This window comes from Nothobranchius furzeri, chromosome 10 (genome assembly GCF_043380555.1).
Source record: "Nothobranchius furzeri strain GRZ-AD chromosome 10, NfurGRZ-RIMD1, whole genome shotgun sequence".
Classification (NCBI taxonomy): Eukaryota; Metazoa; Chordata; class Actinopteri; order Cyprinodontiformes; family Nothobranchiidae; genus Nothobranchius; species Nothobranchius furzeri.
This window is the reverse complement of record NC_091750.1, coordinates 39,385,904-39,402,113: the sequence shown is the minus strand read 5'-3', so window position 1 is coordinate 39,402,113 and position 16,210 is coordinate 39,385,904. Positions and strand designations below refer to the sequence as shown.

At 46.6% G+C, this 16,210-nt stretch overlaps 1 protein-coding gene across 3 annotated transcripts in view; it reads right to left on the bottom strand.

The window, feature by feature from the left end:
• Positions 1–15,448, bottom strand: part of antxr2a (ANTXR cell adhesion molecule 2a) — a 99,448-nt gene extending 84,000 nt beyond the window's left edge. For 2 of the 3 annotated variants that reach the window (XM_054730401.2, XM_070555627.1), the window contains exons 1-2: positions 15,086–15,448; positions 4,451–4,522 (exon numbers count right to left, since the gene is read on the bottom strand). In XM_054730401.2, coding sequence (XP_054586376.1) covers positions 4,451–4,522; positions 15,086–15,249 — 236 coding nt within the window. In that variant the 5' untranslated portion in view covers positions 15,250–15,448. Of the gene's footprint in view, positions 1–4,450; positions 4,523–6,712; positions 6,906–15,085 lie in introns of those variants that run through there. The other variant, XM_070555628.1, reaches the window with a different exon arrangement.
• Between the last annotated feature and the right edge of the window lie 762 nt (positions 15,449–16,210).

The following is a 16,210-nucleotide window of genomic DNA, read 5'->3' as shown; positions in this document are numbered from 1 at the left end:
CGGCCAGGCACAGCCCGAAGAGGAAATGTGGGCCCCCCTTCCCATGGGCTCACCACTCGTGGGAGGGGCCAAAGGGGTCGGGTGTAGTGTGTGACGGGTGGTGATCGGGGGCGGGGACCTTGGCGGTCTGATCCTCAGCTACAGAATCCTCTTGGCACATGGAATGTCACCTCTCTGGTGGGGAAGGAGCCTGAGTTGGTGTGTGAGGTTGAGAGGTTCCGACTAGATGTAGTCAGACTCACCTCAACGCATGGCTCTGTCTCTGGAACCAGTTTCCTTGAGAGGGGTTGGACTTTCTACCACTCTGGAGTTGCTCCCACAGAGGCGCCGAGCAGGGGTGGGCATACTAGTTGCCCCCCATCTTGGTGCCTGTACGTTGGGGTTTACCCCAGTGAATGAGAGGGTAGCCTCCCTCCGCCTACGTGTGGGGGGACGGGTTCTGGCTGTGGTCTGTGCTTAATGCACCAAACTACAATTCAGACTACCCACCCTTTTTGGAGACCTTGGAGGGGGTGCTGGAAAGCGCTCCTTCCGGTGACTCCCTCCTTCTGCTGGGGGACTTTAATGCTCACGTGGGCAACAACAGTGAGACCTGGAGAGGTGTGGCTGGGAGGAACGGCCCCCGATCTGAATTTGAGTGGTGTTTTGTTATTGGACTTCTGTGCCAGTGATGGATTGTCTATAATGAACACCATGTTCAGACATAAAGGTGTCCATATGTGCTTTTGGCACCAGGATACCTTAGGCCGCAGCTCGATGATCGACTTTCTTGTTGTTTCATCTGACCTGCGGCCTTATGTCTTGGACACTCGGGTGAAGAGAAAGGTGGAGCTGTCAACTGACCACTACCTGGTGGTGAGTTGGCTTAGATGGTGGGGGAGGAACCCAGTCAGACCAGGCAGGCCCAAACGTATCGCGAGGGTTTGCTGGGAACGTCTGGCAGAGTCTCCTGTCAGAAAGAGCTTCAGATCCCACCTCCGACAGAACTTCCAAAATGTTCCGGAGGAGGCGGGGGACATTGAGTCTGAATGGACCCTATTCCGTGCCTCCATTGTTGAGGTGGCCGACCGGAGCTGTGGTCGCAGGATCGTCAGAGCTTGTCGTGGTGGCAACCCCCGAACCCGCTGGTGGACACCGGCGGTTAGGGATACTGTCAAGCTGAAGAAAGAGTCCTATCAGGTGTTTTTGGCCTGTGGGACTCCAGAAGCAGCCGACAGGTACCGGCAGTCCAAGCGGAACGTGGCTCGGGTGGTCGCCGAGGCAAAAACCCGGACATGAGAGGAGTTCGGTGAGACCATGGAGCAAGACTTCCGTACGTCTTCGAGGAGATTCTGGTCCACCATACAGCGCCTCAGGGAGGAAAGCAGTGCGCTACCAACACTATCTATAGTGGGGACGGTATGCTGCTGACCTCTACTCAAGACGTTGTGGATCAGTGGACAGAATACTTCGAAAACCTCCTCAATCCCACCGACACGTCTTCCAGTGGGGAAGCAGAGTGTGGGGACTTTGGGTTGGCCTCTCAAATCTCTGGTGCTGAGGTCACTGAGGTGGTTAAAAAGCTCCTCTGTGGCAAGGCCCCAGGGGTGGGTGAGATCCGCCCAGAGTTCTTTAAGGCTCTGGATGTTGTGGGGCTGTGTTGGCTGACGCGGCTCTGCAATATCGCGTGGACATCGGGGGCAGTCCCCCCGGACTGGCAGACCGGGGTGGTGGTCCCCTTATTTAAAAAGGGGGACCGCAGGGTGTGTTCCAACTACAGGGGCATCACACTCCTGAGCCTTCCTGGTAAGGTCTATTCAGGGGTTCTGGAGCGGAGGGTCAGTCGGATTGCTGAACCTCAGGAGGAGCAATGTCGTTTTCGTCCTGGCCGTGGAACACTGGACCAGCTCTATACCTTAGGGGGCTCCTGGAGGGTGCGTGGGAATTTGCCTAACCAGTCTACATGTGTTCTGTGGATTTGGAGAAGGCGTTTGACTGCGCCCCTCGGGGGGCCCTGTGGAGGGTACTCGGGGAGTATGGGGTACCAGGCCCTCTGATACGGGCTGTTAGGTCCCTGTATGACCGGTGTCAGAGCTTGGTCCGCATTGCCGGCAGTAAGTCGGGCTCGTTCCCAGTGAGAGTTGGACTCTGCCAAGGCTGCCCTTTGTCACCGATTCTCTTCATAACCTTTATGGACAGGATTTCTAGGTGCAGCCAAGGGGTAGAGGGCATCCGTTTTGGTGGCCTGGGGATCAGGTCTCTGCTTTTTGCAGATGATGTGGTCCTGTTGGCTTCATCAGAACGTGATCTTCAGCTTTCACTGGAGCGGTTCGCAGCCGAGTGTGAAGCAGATGGGATGAGAATTAGCTCCTCTAAATCTAAGACCATGGTCTTTATTTGGAAAAAGGTAGAATGCATTCTCCGGGTCAAGGATGAGGTCCAGCCCCAAGTGGAGGAGTTTAAGTATCTCGGGGTCTTGTTCACGAGTGAGGGAAAACTGGAGCGTGAGATTGATAGGCGGATTGGTGCTGCATCTGCAGTGATGTGGGCGTTGTACCGGTCTGTCGTGGTGAAGAGAGAGCTGAGTCAGAAGGCGAGGCTCCCGATTTACCGGTCGATCTACGTTCCTACCCTCACCTATGGTCAAGAGCTTTGGGTAGTGACCGAAAGAACGAGATCGCGGATACTAGCGGCCTAAATGAGTTTTCTCTGAATAGTGGCTGGGCTCTCCCTTAGAGATAGGGTGAAAAGCTTGGTCATTCGGGAGGGGCTTGGAATAGACCCGCTGCTCCTCCACATCGAGAGGAGCCAGTTGAGGTGGTTCGGGCATCTGGTCAGGATGCCTCCTGGACGCCTCCCTGGTGAGGTTTTCCGGGCACGTCCAACCGGGAGGAGACCTAAAGGGAGACCCAGGACACGGTGGAGGGACTATGTCTCTCACCTGGCCAGGGAACGCCTTGGGATTCCCCTGGAGGAGCTGGCCCAAGTGGCTGGGGAGAGGGAAGTCTGGGTCTCTCGGCTTAGGCTACTGCCCCCGCGACCCAACTCAGGATAAGCGGATGAAAATGGATGGATGGATGGATGTCCAGACTTTGTGACTGATTATTGACTTTCAGTATCTGAGACAACACCCTGGGTCTCGTGCCTCTGAGGTGAGAATTTCAGTCCATGAAACCCAAAATAAAACATCAACATCCCCAAAAATAAGCCAAAGCTTCAGGCGTGGGACCTGCTCAGAGCAAAGCTTCTGTGTAACCCCCAGCTGAGCTGAAACTTCAGATATCAGGGATGTGAAGCCTTTGCAGCATAAGGAGATCTGCAGATTTCTCTCAACATGACACATGGCCAAGTTGCAGTCCTCCCCCACAAACGGCACCGTCCTGAACCAGAGACGAGCGCCATCTTTAAATCTGGTCATACGTCCACTAAAGGCCAACCAACTTTAGGTCCCACAGCTCTGTAAAAGCCACAAAACACAGAAGTGATCCACATTTCTAACAGAGACTCTGGTGTGAGGATCTTTAGAGATGGGGTGGGGTGCTGAATGAGTCCGGTTTGCTCCACATGGCGGAACAGAAGTGCTCTTGGTGAGCGAGCATTGTTTAGCAGATTGTCCTCGTCGCCTTCCAGTGTTCTTTTGCTTTACTGTACATTGTCTGCCTGTCAGCCGTTCTGTGGTGGAAGCAGGGGATAAGTGTGGCGACGGACCCCCCCGGTGCAAATGGCCGTTCTCACAGCCCAGAAGATTGCTCCTCTCTGCCACCCACTCCCACCTGGTGCCTTTGCTATTTTCTTCAACCAACCACTTCATTCTGGCTGTGGCGCTGCCGTCTGTACTGTGCTGGCAGGCGCCGCTCGATTCAAACATTATGCAAGCCCAACGCTTCAAGTCCATTGTAACGCTTTTGTCTTTTATTATGAGAAAAAAGGATACAGGAGGGTAGTTTGGAAACAGGTGGGAAGTCCTTTAAATCTGAGCAACAATGCCTTACAGACACTTATTCTCTTAAACGGGTAACAGATGGAAAGATGAGAAATCAGTCAAACTTCAATGATTTTGTAGAAGGTTTTTACTGCGTTAGTTCATGTATTTCAACACAAGTCAAAGCCTGAGAGAATCAAAGACTTTTAGTTTAAACTGAGGTTGGAGATCATCTAACCCTCAGCTGCATTCCCAGTTCTGTGCCATGATGTTTATGAGTCCTCATAAACAAAACCCTGAAACTCAAAAACACGATTATTTATTTAGTTGGTGAATGCACCGTTGCCACGTAGAAACAGAAACTGAAGTTTTTACTCTATCATTTTTGTAAGCGTTTTGATTTTACTTCCAGTCATAATTATTAAATAATAAATATAAATTTGCCACTTTTATCAGACCAACCAAAATCAGCAGGCCAACGCTGCACAAGCACATGGAACCGGTATCGGCCCTCAAAACCAGAACCAGTGCACGAAATGAAATACTCGCCTCACAAATCGGTCGGTCAGGTTCCTGACGAAGGAGTAGATCTCGCCCCAGTCCTGAGCGATGCTTCCAGACCTGAAATGGGACAGAAGAGTCGGCTTAGCTGATGGGTGCCAGCAGGCTGAGAACATTGTTTTTGATTCGTACGACACCCACAGTTGGACATTCACTCCAGCCACATGCTGGATCATTACTGACAAGTCCGACCTAACCTCAGCTGTTAAAGAATGCTTGTTTCTACAAACGTGTCTGGCTGTCGGAGCACAAAAGAGCTTCCCCAAAACACCAAAACAAGTCATGTTAGGAACAAAAAGTCCTGCTGAAGCAGAAGTCATCTTTGTTTCTGCACAAGAAACCACACATGCACACACACACGCACACACATGCACACACACACGCGCATACATACACACACTCACGCACACAAGCATACACACACGCAAACACACGCATACAAACAAGCATATGCACATCATACATACACGCATGCACACACTCACACACACGCACATGCATACAGACATGCATTCACACCCACATTCACACACACACACACACACACATGCATTCACACACACATTCATTCACACACACACGCATTCGCACGCACACACACACGCATACACACACACGCAGAGACACATGCATACACACACACGCATACACACACATGCATACGCACATATGCATACACACACACGCATTCACACACGCAAACACACACATACACACACTCATACACACAGGCACACACACACACACATGCATACACACATGCACATCATACATACACGCATATACACACTCACACACATGCATACAGACATGCATTCACACACACATACACACATGCACATACACGCATACGCACACACACGCATACACACATGCATACACACATGCATGTCATACATACACGCATACACACACACACTCACACACACACACATGCATACAGACATGCATTCACACACGCATACACACAGGCACACACATGAATACACACACGCATACACTCACACACGCATGCATACACACACACACACATGCACACACACACACACGCATACTCACACACGCATACACACACACACATGCATACGCACACATGCATCCACACACGAACACACACACACGCAAACGCACACACACACACACACACACACGCATACGCACACACATGCACGCACACACACACACACACGCACACACGCATTCACACACATGCACGCACACGCCCGCACACACACACGCATACACACACACACGCACATACACACGCATACACACACATGCATACAAACATGCATACACACACACACACGCATACACATGCACGCACACACACACGCATTCACACACATGCATACACACGCATACACACACTCATACACACACATATACACACGCATTCACACACACACATGCATACACACACATACGCATACACATGCACGCACACACACACACACACACACATTCACACACATGCATACACACGCACACACACACGCATATAAACATGTATTCACACACAAGCAAACACACACGCATACACAGACTCACATGCATATACATGCACACACACACATGCATACACACTCATACACACACTCATACACACACGCATATACACACGAATTCACACACGCACATACACATGCATACACACACACACACACATGCATATACACACACACATACACGCATACACACACTCATACACGCACACACAAGCATACACACATACATACACACGCACGCATACACATACACACACGCATACACACACATGCATACACAAACACGCATACACATGGTCGGAGGGACTGGTGGCGCCAGTGCTCGGCAGCCTCGCCTCTGTCAGTGCGCCCCAGGGCAGCTGTGGCTACATTGTAGCTCATCCCCACCAGTGTGTGAATGTGTGTGTGAATGGGTGAATGACTGATTGTGTTGTAAAGCGCCTTGGGGGGTTTCAAGAACTCTAGAAGGCGCTATATCAAATACAGGCCATTTACCATTTACACACGCACACGCATACACACACATTCACACACACATACACACACGCATTCACACATGCATTCACACACACACACACACACACACACACATTCACACACGCATCATACACATTCGCACACACATGCACACACACACACACACACACACACACACACACGCATACACAGTGTGAGCAGCATCAGCGCTGCGTGTAAAACCTGCCCTTGGTGTAACGACAGAGATAATTAAATCAATAATTACAGCTGGATGTACACGTGGAGAGCATAAAGCAGAAGAGTTTGGCCATTAGGAAGCTCATCTTTCATGCCACCTCGTTCTCCTCCCCACTCTGTAAAAACAAGGTCACACAGGAAAGGTGAAGCAAAAGAACCCGGCACTCCGACAGGACCGGATCGTCTCTGTGATAAACAGCTGTTAGGTGTTGCTGATGCAGGAGCATGAAAGGTTTCCAGAGTCTGGCAGCAGGAATCACCAGGAAGACGTGGAAAACAAAAGGTTTACCACAGCAGGGTTCCTCCGACTCTCGTTTATAATGAAAACTGAGGCGATTTTATGGTGGAAGGATAATGAGGTTTTATGATCATCTAGAATTAAACTTTATCTGATTAACTGAATACAAGGTTACACCGGTGCTAAACGCCCTATTCAAGCACTTTTTATATGAGCCCTGAAATTTTTCCAGAACTTTACATGAACAGACTTTAGGGCTAAAAATGATTATTTCCTTTCCCAGACTCTGGAACCTGACCCCTGAGCCTGACACCAGTGGACTCATTGGTCTCCTTTAAAAGGCAGCTGGTGTGACCTCCTGACTCTTCTCACAAGCTTCTCTTCATGCTGCTATTTACGCAGGGTTTCCCCAGCGCGTTATAAGCCTGGCGGCCCGCTTTGCTTGACCACCCACTTTGCTAAGCATCGTGCCCCGCCCCCCTCCCCGACCCTAACACAAATGGTGCAACGAAACTGCAACGAAACTAGAGCCCCCCATCAGCTGATACTGGTGAGAAACAGCAGCGGAACTGTGCAACCCCCCCACCGCCAGCCTCCACCCCCCAACCCCACAGCCACCACCACCACCCCCCCACCCCCGCTCTCACGGAGGAGCCCTGCGGGACGGAGCACGCACCCTTGAAAAATGCTTTCCTGCTGTCATGTGAAATTTAATACAAATCTAGCCATGCTTTTATTTCCAAACAATGGTAGAATATTTTTCAAATGTGCACACTAAGGCTTAAAACACTAGTCAAAATAAATAGATGAAGCAGCCAATGGCTCGTTGGTTTCCATTCGGTCCTTGAATAAAACATTTATCTGAAATATTTTTGCAGGAACTGTTTTACACAGTTCCCATCTCGCTGCTGAATGACACTTTTATCTGTAATGGGTTAAGTGATTAATAAAACATCATGACAGGTGAGTGGGCGGGGCTTTCAGCCCCACATCCCACTTGCACAACCTGGTTCCAAAAACATCAAACAGAAGGACCATTTCTGATTAGTCTTTGTTATTCTGTCTGCCCACAGACTTGTGTGTTTGTTGGCTGGTGATCATTTTAAAAAGAACAACAAGAATCTGTATCAGGAATCAGCTAATCGACCCCTACTAACCCTAACCCTACTAATCCTACTAACCCTACCCTTAACCAACAGATATAAAAAATGTCTTATCATTTTTGCCTGTTATGAAGAAGTAGAAGACATTTTGGCAGAATTGGTCAAGAGTCACCTTCTTTGTTCACTCATTAGGAAAGAACCTAGCATAGAACCTAGAACCTTAGACCCTAGAATGTTAGATTAGCTTAGAACCTAAAACGTTAAACCCTAGAATGTTAGAACAGCTTAGAACCTAGAATGTTAGACCCTAGAACGTTAGATTAGCTTAGAACCTAGAACCTTGGACCCTAGAACGTTAGAACAGCTTAGAACCTAGAACCTTAGACCCTAGAATGTTAGAACAGGTTAGAACCTAGAACGTTAGAACCTAGAACTTGAGACCCTAGAACATTAGAACAGCTAAGAACCTAGAACGTTAGACCCTAGAATGTTAGAACAGCTTAGAACCTAGAACGTTAGACCCTAGGATGTTAGATTAGCTTAGAATCTAGAACCTTAGACCCTAGAACGTTAGAGCAGCTTAGAATCTAGAACATTAGAACAGCTTAGAACCTAGAAAGTTAGACCCTAGAACATTAGATTAGCTTAGAATCTAGAACCTTAGACCCTAGAACGTTAGAGCAGCTTAGAACCTAGAAAGTTAGAACAGCTTAGAACCTAGAACGTTAAATTTGCTTAGAACCTAGAACATTGGACCCTAGAACGTTAGAACAGCTTAGAACCTAGAACCTTAGACCCTAGAATGTTAGAACAGCTTAGAACCTAGAACTTTAGACCCTAGAACGTTAGAACAGCTAAGAACTTAGAACGTTAGAACCTAGAACTTTAGAACCTAGAACATTAGAACAGCAAAGAACCTACAACGTTAGAACCTAGAACATTAGACCCTGGAATGTTAGAACAGCTTAGAACCTAGACCATCACTTGCTGAAGCTAAGTGATTTGATCAGCACTTTGGTCTAACAACGCAGCCCCGGCCAGTATTGTGGCTGACCAATCACAGCACATTTAATTGGAAAAACTATTTTCGTCTTCTACAATCTAATGGCGGTAGTCATGTGACATTCATGAATCTTTTGAACAGCTCTTCAAAGTGAAAGATGACAGCTGAGTCCTTGTAGAGAACTGTTGATCCTGTCTTCCAGTAACCCCCAACCACGAGCATCTGCAGGAGGCTAGGGCTGCAACAAACGATTATTTGGATAATCGATTAATCGGATGGGGTCTCGACACGATTAATCGATTAATCGGATTACATGGGGAAATTTTTAAAAACTGCTAGGGAAACGTTATTTCTCTCCTTCCTTCACTTTATTTAACACAACATTATTAGAAAACAGTTCAATAGCAGAAAAACAACATGCCATCACCTAAATTGTCTTATAAGGTGTATAGACAGAGACCCTAAGCTACATCTATCTGTGACCTAAAATGCTTGGTCCAAGTTAAACAGCTTAAGGGCAATTCTCATCTGTTTTGTTTGATCTCATCTGTTGACATTTATTTTAAATGTAATTAAACATAGGCCGTGAATTAATCAAAATTGATCACTATTTCCAAAAATGACTGAAAAAATACCAAATAAAACAAAAGTAAATGAATGCCATCCTCCTTGCGATGATGCCCTGGGCAACTGCCATAAAGTCACATCAAGAAATGCTGCTGATCATTCCAATGATCCCAAATAGACTCACATTAGGCCACATGAAAGCAACTGAACCCAAAAATATATTAACCAGTATATAACTGCACTCTCACACAACACGCCTGCAGCAACAGTTAGGACTCCTCCCTCCCTTTTAAAAGCGTTTTTGCTTCTGAGGACATTGTGGTTGTAAAACCACATGCTAGTCTGGCCCCGGTGTGATCAACCAGTTTCTGCGGGAATGTGACGGCGGAACCAGGGCCAGATTAACACTTTGTTGTACCCTGGGCAACAATATTCAAGGGCTCCATCATCACGACCCAAGGATCACCATAATGTGGTCACATACAGAATATTTTACTGTAATATGCAGTAAATATACTCAATACTTGAATGCCTGACAACACGTAACCCGCCCAGAGTAACCTTTGACCCACCTCGTGTGGACTGACCAATGAGGAAAGGGTCTTAACTTGAGGCCCTCTCTTCATTGGTCATTCTGCATGAGACTGACTCTCAACTGACGTTCAGTCGTAGGCAGCGAAGCGTCTCTGTGCAGCGCAAAAGCCCGGGTGGACAGTTTGTTTAATGTAGGGTGACCATATTTCCATTTCCAAACAAGAGGACAGGGATCTGTGCCTATGACGTCACACTATGGCAACGCCACACAATCCATGTTGGGACCCATTTTTTGTAAGAACTAAATTAATATCAGATTCTGCCAATTAAAGGGCTCTAAAACAATTCATATGTAAATATTTTGCATATTTAATGCAAAATCTAATTTTTCTGCTTTAGTGCTGCAACAAGGTTTTATTAATAATAAATTATAATACCTTTTGTTTTACTACAGCATCGGTAAGCTTCCTGTGCACAGATTATTAAGGATGCTTGTTTCAGCTGTGAGATTAGACGATAGGATCAATGAAAAAATAAGTTGTCACACACTCCATGGAAACTTTCAGAGAATCCACAAATACTGGCTTTCAAATTGTTTTGTTACTTTTTGCAAGTTTATAAAAGAAGCAGATGAGACAGCATGTCTGATAATTTAGTTTTTTATCTGATAATATTAGAACATGTCAGTAATGTCTGAGGGGCTTTTATAAACACCATATAACTAACACTACTGGAGAGGGCATGAATTACACAGAGGCTTCTGGGGAGCCCAGTTATTGGGGGGGTGGGGGGGGGCATTTTGCCTTGGCCCCCAAAATGTCTTGAAACGGCCCTGGGTGTGTGACTGAGTTTTGAAGGTGATCTGAATTGTATCAGATGTATAAATATAACATGTGTATAACTTATTGTTTTTTACTGGTAAAAACGTGTAGTGGAGATAAATCTACCTACATTTTACTTTTCAACACTTTGTTTTGTTTTCTTGTTTTTATTGAACTATTTTCCTGTCCTGTCTGTCTCTCATCTTCCTGCATCTCCTCTTAATTCTCCAGAAAAACTGCTGCCTGGATTCTTACCTTTTCACCTCATCAGTTACTTTTGAGCAGATCAAAGGGATCTCCTGACCATAAAGCGGAGAGCGCGTTTTCGATGCTGCGTGAGGTGACATCACCGCAGCACAGGTGATGAGCTCCGCAGTAGCGCGCTTCAGGCACAAATAAGACAGAAAATAGAGAACATGTGCGGACATGAACGATCGTGTGCTAATTATAGTTTTTTGGTTGCGCCACTTTGAGAATGGACCGTGCGCTGGAAGCAGCTGCCTGGATCGCTGTGCAACAATGCGGAACCGGTTCGCAGCAGCGCAAGTCTGCCGGCTCTCCCTCGCGCTGATCTGCCGGCTCTCCCTCGCGCTGATCTGACTTGCTCTGGTCTGCGCGCAACGGCGGGCGGGAAGGGGGGGGGGGGGGCGCTTTTGGAAGAGTTGTGCGACACAACGAATCGATGACGCAATTCGTTGCCAACGCTTTTAGTAATCGATTTTCATCGAATTTATCGATTCGTTGTTGCAGCCCTACAGGAGGCTACTCCCCCCACCCCGCTCGAGCGCACTCATGGACGGCGCTCAAACACTGGGCCCTGTCCAGACTGGATATTCACATATATAGGCCTGCCAGGCCAGAAGAACATGCTAACTCCAGTCAGAAAAGGTCACAGATGGGTTTTCAACCTGCAACCTGCAACCATCTTGCTGCTAGGCAACAGCACCAGCATGCAGCCATCTACTCATGTTCCATGAGCTTCAGTTTATAAAAAGTACAGCTTGACTTTAGGGAGATGTTGAATAAAAAAGATGGAAAAGCAGAAGTTTTATTAAAAATAAAAGGTTGAAGGTTTAAAAATAAAGGTTTGCACATGCTCAGTGGTGTCACAATGGAGAAACTCCTTCAGGGGTTACTGCTGACATGAAGGAAACCAGTGAAACTATTTTATCAGTAGAGATAAAATAAACTGGCCATCATCCTGTAATTTTGTGATTTAGATGAAGTCAGGAACTGGGTCGGGGGAGCAGCAGTCCCATTGGATGGCTCTCTTCCAGTCTGGGGGAGGACTGGAGTAAAACCAGTTTGTGTGGAAGCTGTGAACTCCTAAAACACTGTACTACAGGACTTTTGCTGAGCCGACTCAACGTAAAGGCTTTGTACGTCTGAATCTCCACTCCAGAACGCATGCACAAACAGGAGGTGGCGCTGTGCCAAAATCCGTTCCAACTGATGACACAATCACAAAAACCCTTCAGAGGCTCATCGCCGCCTTCGAAGGTTTAATTACAGCGGAAAGTCCCAACTAAATAATAAATGTGGGTTTAAAATACTCCGCTAAACCAAGGTGTAATCATATTTGTGATTAATGCAAACAGACTACTGGTGGTCACTTCCACCCTCATGCTGAAGGGAGAGAACAGTTGTATTCTGATGGTCAGCACTTATTCCACACAGTTACCATCTAATCTCCTTCAGCATCTCGAGGGACCAAGGCCAAAACTCACTTTAATGGAAAACCAATCAAATGATACTTTATCTCTTCTCACATTGAAGACCAAAGCAACCAGCTTTGTTTGTGTTTCCTTCCTTTAGGATTTATCTCCAGCTGGGACACAAGCCAAACAGCTGCTGCACACCAGTGAAAGGACACATATTTGATGCGAGGTTTGTGTTTATTGACCTCTCAAAGCATTAAGTCCAGCTTGAGGCAGCCTGCTGTATGTAGAGGAAACCGCCTGCAGAGGAAAACAAGCTGTTCCTTCAACACAACATGGCTCTGCTTTGTTTATGCATGGGCTAGGAGACATGACAGAAACATCACGTCATCATTTCTGTACAGGGGAATTCAATTCCAGTCCTGGAGGGCCGGTATGCAGCATGTTTTAGTTGTTTCTCTGCTTGATTCAGTGGTTGGTTCACCTGTGCAGCAGCTCATCAGGGTTGGGATGTAGATCGACCGGTAAATCGAGAGCCTGGCTTTCTGGCTCAGCTCCCTCTTCACCACGACAGATCGGCTCAGCGTCCGCATCACTGCAGACGCCGAACCAAGCCGCCGGTCGATCTCCCGATCCCTCCTACCCTCACTCGTGAACAAGACCCCGAGATACTTAAACTCCTCCACTTGAGGTCTGACAATGTAACACGTTTAAAAAAAAATACCACGATAATACCGAAAACCATGATAATTTGGTCACAATAACCGTGAGGTTACATTTTCACACCATGACAACCCTACTGTGGAACACTGAAAAACATGGTCTAATGATTATTCCTGACTCTTAACGGGTCACTCTGAGTGTTTCATGCAGGCTGAACATGAAAATAGTCTTCTACACCTATCTCCTGCATTAGCTTCTGATAGAAAACAGACAGTGAAACTCTAGGATTAGCAAATCCTGACAGATCTACGTCACACTGTCACTAACATTCATGGACTCACCCATCTGGACTGACGGCGGGGAAGGTTAGTGTTGGTTTAGTCCAGGAAACAACAGAGAATGTCTCAGCTAGTAGAAGCTAAATGTTAGCATTAGCAACTCCACCACATATCAGATCTTCTCCAGGCTTGTGTTATTTGTGGAGTTGCAACGATTATAAATGTCGGTGGTACGATTATAGTCTGAGAAATAATCACAGTCCCACAATTACCACGATTATTTTACATGATTTGGTTTCACATCTGTTTTAACACATATAAATCACACACACACACACACACACACACACACACACATTCTATAAATTATCGATAAAAGGCATTACATTCTATAAAGGGTTTGAACTGTTTCTTCCCCTCTGCTGTCTGTCTCATGAACAATAGTAGACCCGCCCACTCCAGCTGCTTTGTTCCAGTCACATGACCCGGTGTTGTGTTTGTGCCTGAACTGACCCGCTCTGATCTGTAGCTACACTGACTTGTATAGAGTAGCTGCTTCTCTAATTATCGTCTCCCTGTATTATTGTGTTTATTTCTAAATTCTAACTTTTCTCATTGTTTATTTTTCCTGCACCAAAAACCGCAGCAGCTTCCTAATGTTGTGATTCTCATAAGGCAATAAAACCTTCTTCCATTAAAAAGCACATCCAGTCCTATTTTGGGCAGCTGAGGAGATACAGCCAGTGGTCCAGTAATCAAAGGGTTGCTGGATCAATCCCTGCTTCTGCAAGAAACTTCACCCTCCCGGTGTGTTGATGCTGGTTGGAGCGACCGGTGGCGCCTGTAAGGCAGACTCGCCTCTATCAGTGTGTGCCAGGGCAGCTGTGGCTATAATGTAGCTCATCACCACTAGCGTGTGAATGATATACTGTAGTGTAAAGTGTTCTGGAGTCCTCCGACTCAGAAAGGGACGGTGCCCGTCTGGTGACATTGAGAAAAAAAAGTAATTTGTGATGAGTTATTAAAGCGTGGCCACGAGTTACTTTTTCTCCTCAATTTCACCAGACAGGCACCGTAGAAAGGCGCTACACTAGTGCACATAGAATACTAGAATGGGCGGGGCCTAGACAGGAAGTGGTTGTGGAGCAGCATTAACTTTGCTGTGATAAGTTCTCTCCACCTGGACTTCTAATGAATCAGCAACAATAAATGAATATTTTATTAAAGCATCCAGATGTTCGTCCAGAAAGAGCCAATCATATTCAGTGGCATGTTTTACAGCCACACATCTGGATGCTTCTGGGTGAAAACCAAATATGTTGAAACCCGCTATGCAGCTGCAGGTGTTGTACAGGAATATGTGACCCTTCAGAAACCGCTGGAATTGTGCCCAGATTAGCTGCCAGGTTTTAGGACATTAGTGACTAAAGTTAACATTTGTGATAAAACGTCTCAGTCCCTTTAAGCGCCACAGCTGGAGCAGAAAAATCTCGTTCTCCGCTTCAAGGCTGACCAACGTAGAAGAAAGGAACCTACCTGTCCAAAACAAAGTAGAGGTCGTAAGCTCCGTGGCAGGACGCCTCTTCTGCGCAGCAGCTCGATGTCAACAAGCCGAGGACGACCACGGCTACCGCGGCGGATGTCCAGGGACAAAGTTTCTTCTCCTTCGCGGAGAAACAACGAGAAAACTTTTCCAGCATGATTTTACACACCCAAGAACACTTTTCTCTGACCAGATAAAATATATCCTTCACTCGAGAACTTCCTGTTAGAGCTCACAACAAAACAAAAAAAGTTCTGCCTAATAAAGGAAAGAACCGTGTTGACATCAGCGGTGGGGGTTTCTACATCTTCCTGAGTCACGGCTCAGTCACTCACATCCTGAAAAAAGCCGCAGTTTGCCCCGGGACATGGCTCAGAGCTGCGGGAGGAGCTGAAGCGGCTGCTGGTGCAACTTTCAGTTTAGCTTAGCTAGCGGGAGCCTTCAGGGACCCACAGCGAGCTCGGAACTCTGAGTTTCCGTCTCCCCCAGATAGGAAGTCAGTTTGGGGTTACAGGGGTTTTACCCGGGGTGCATTCATGTTTGGGACTCTACTCACTCCTTCCTTAGCTTTCTGCTACATCTCTAAGCATAGGTATATTCACTTTACTCCAATTTAACACAGTTTTGTTTTGATTTTGTGTAAAGTATGAAAAACGCATCTAATTCACGTGAATCCAATTTGCCTGGATTTGTTGCAGTAAATGTAAATGTCTGTTAAAACTGCATCATTTAGACATGTTCCACAATGACATTCTGCTTTTACATCAGAGCACACTGAGAGCTATAGGCCTAGGCTACTGTCATATGAAATTATTTATGCTTACCTAATATTTAAGTATAGCTTTAAGATAACAGTTTGAACCCTAAACTGTTCGGTCTTCCTTCTTCCATCTCAGGAACATCGCTAAGCTGAGTCCCATTCTGTCCTACTCTGAACTTGAGATTGTTATTTCTTTAATTTATTTATTTATTTATTTATTTATAAAGAACGCACCTCCCACAACCTTAACAGAAGCCCAAAGTGCTGAACACCACAATAGAGATCATCTTTCCAAGCTCGGGTCCTCTGCCAGAGAACATTTTTATCATTGTTCTGGTGAAGCACCCAATTATTTTAT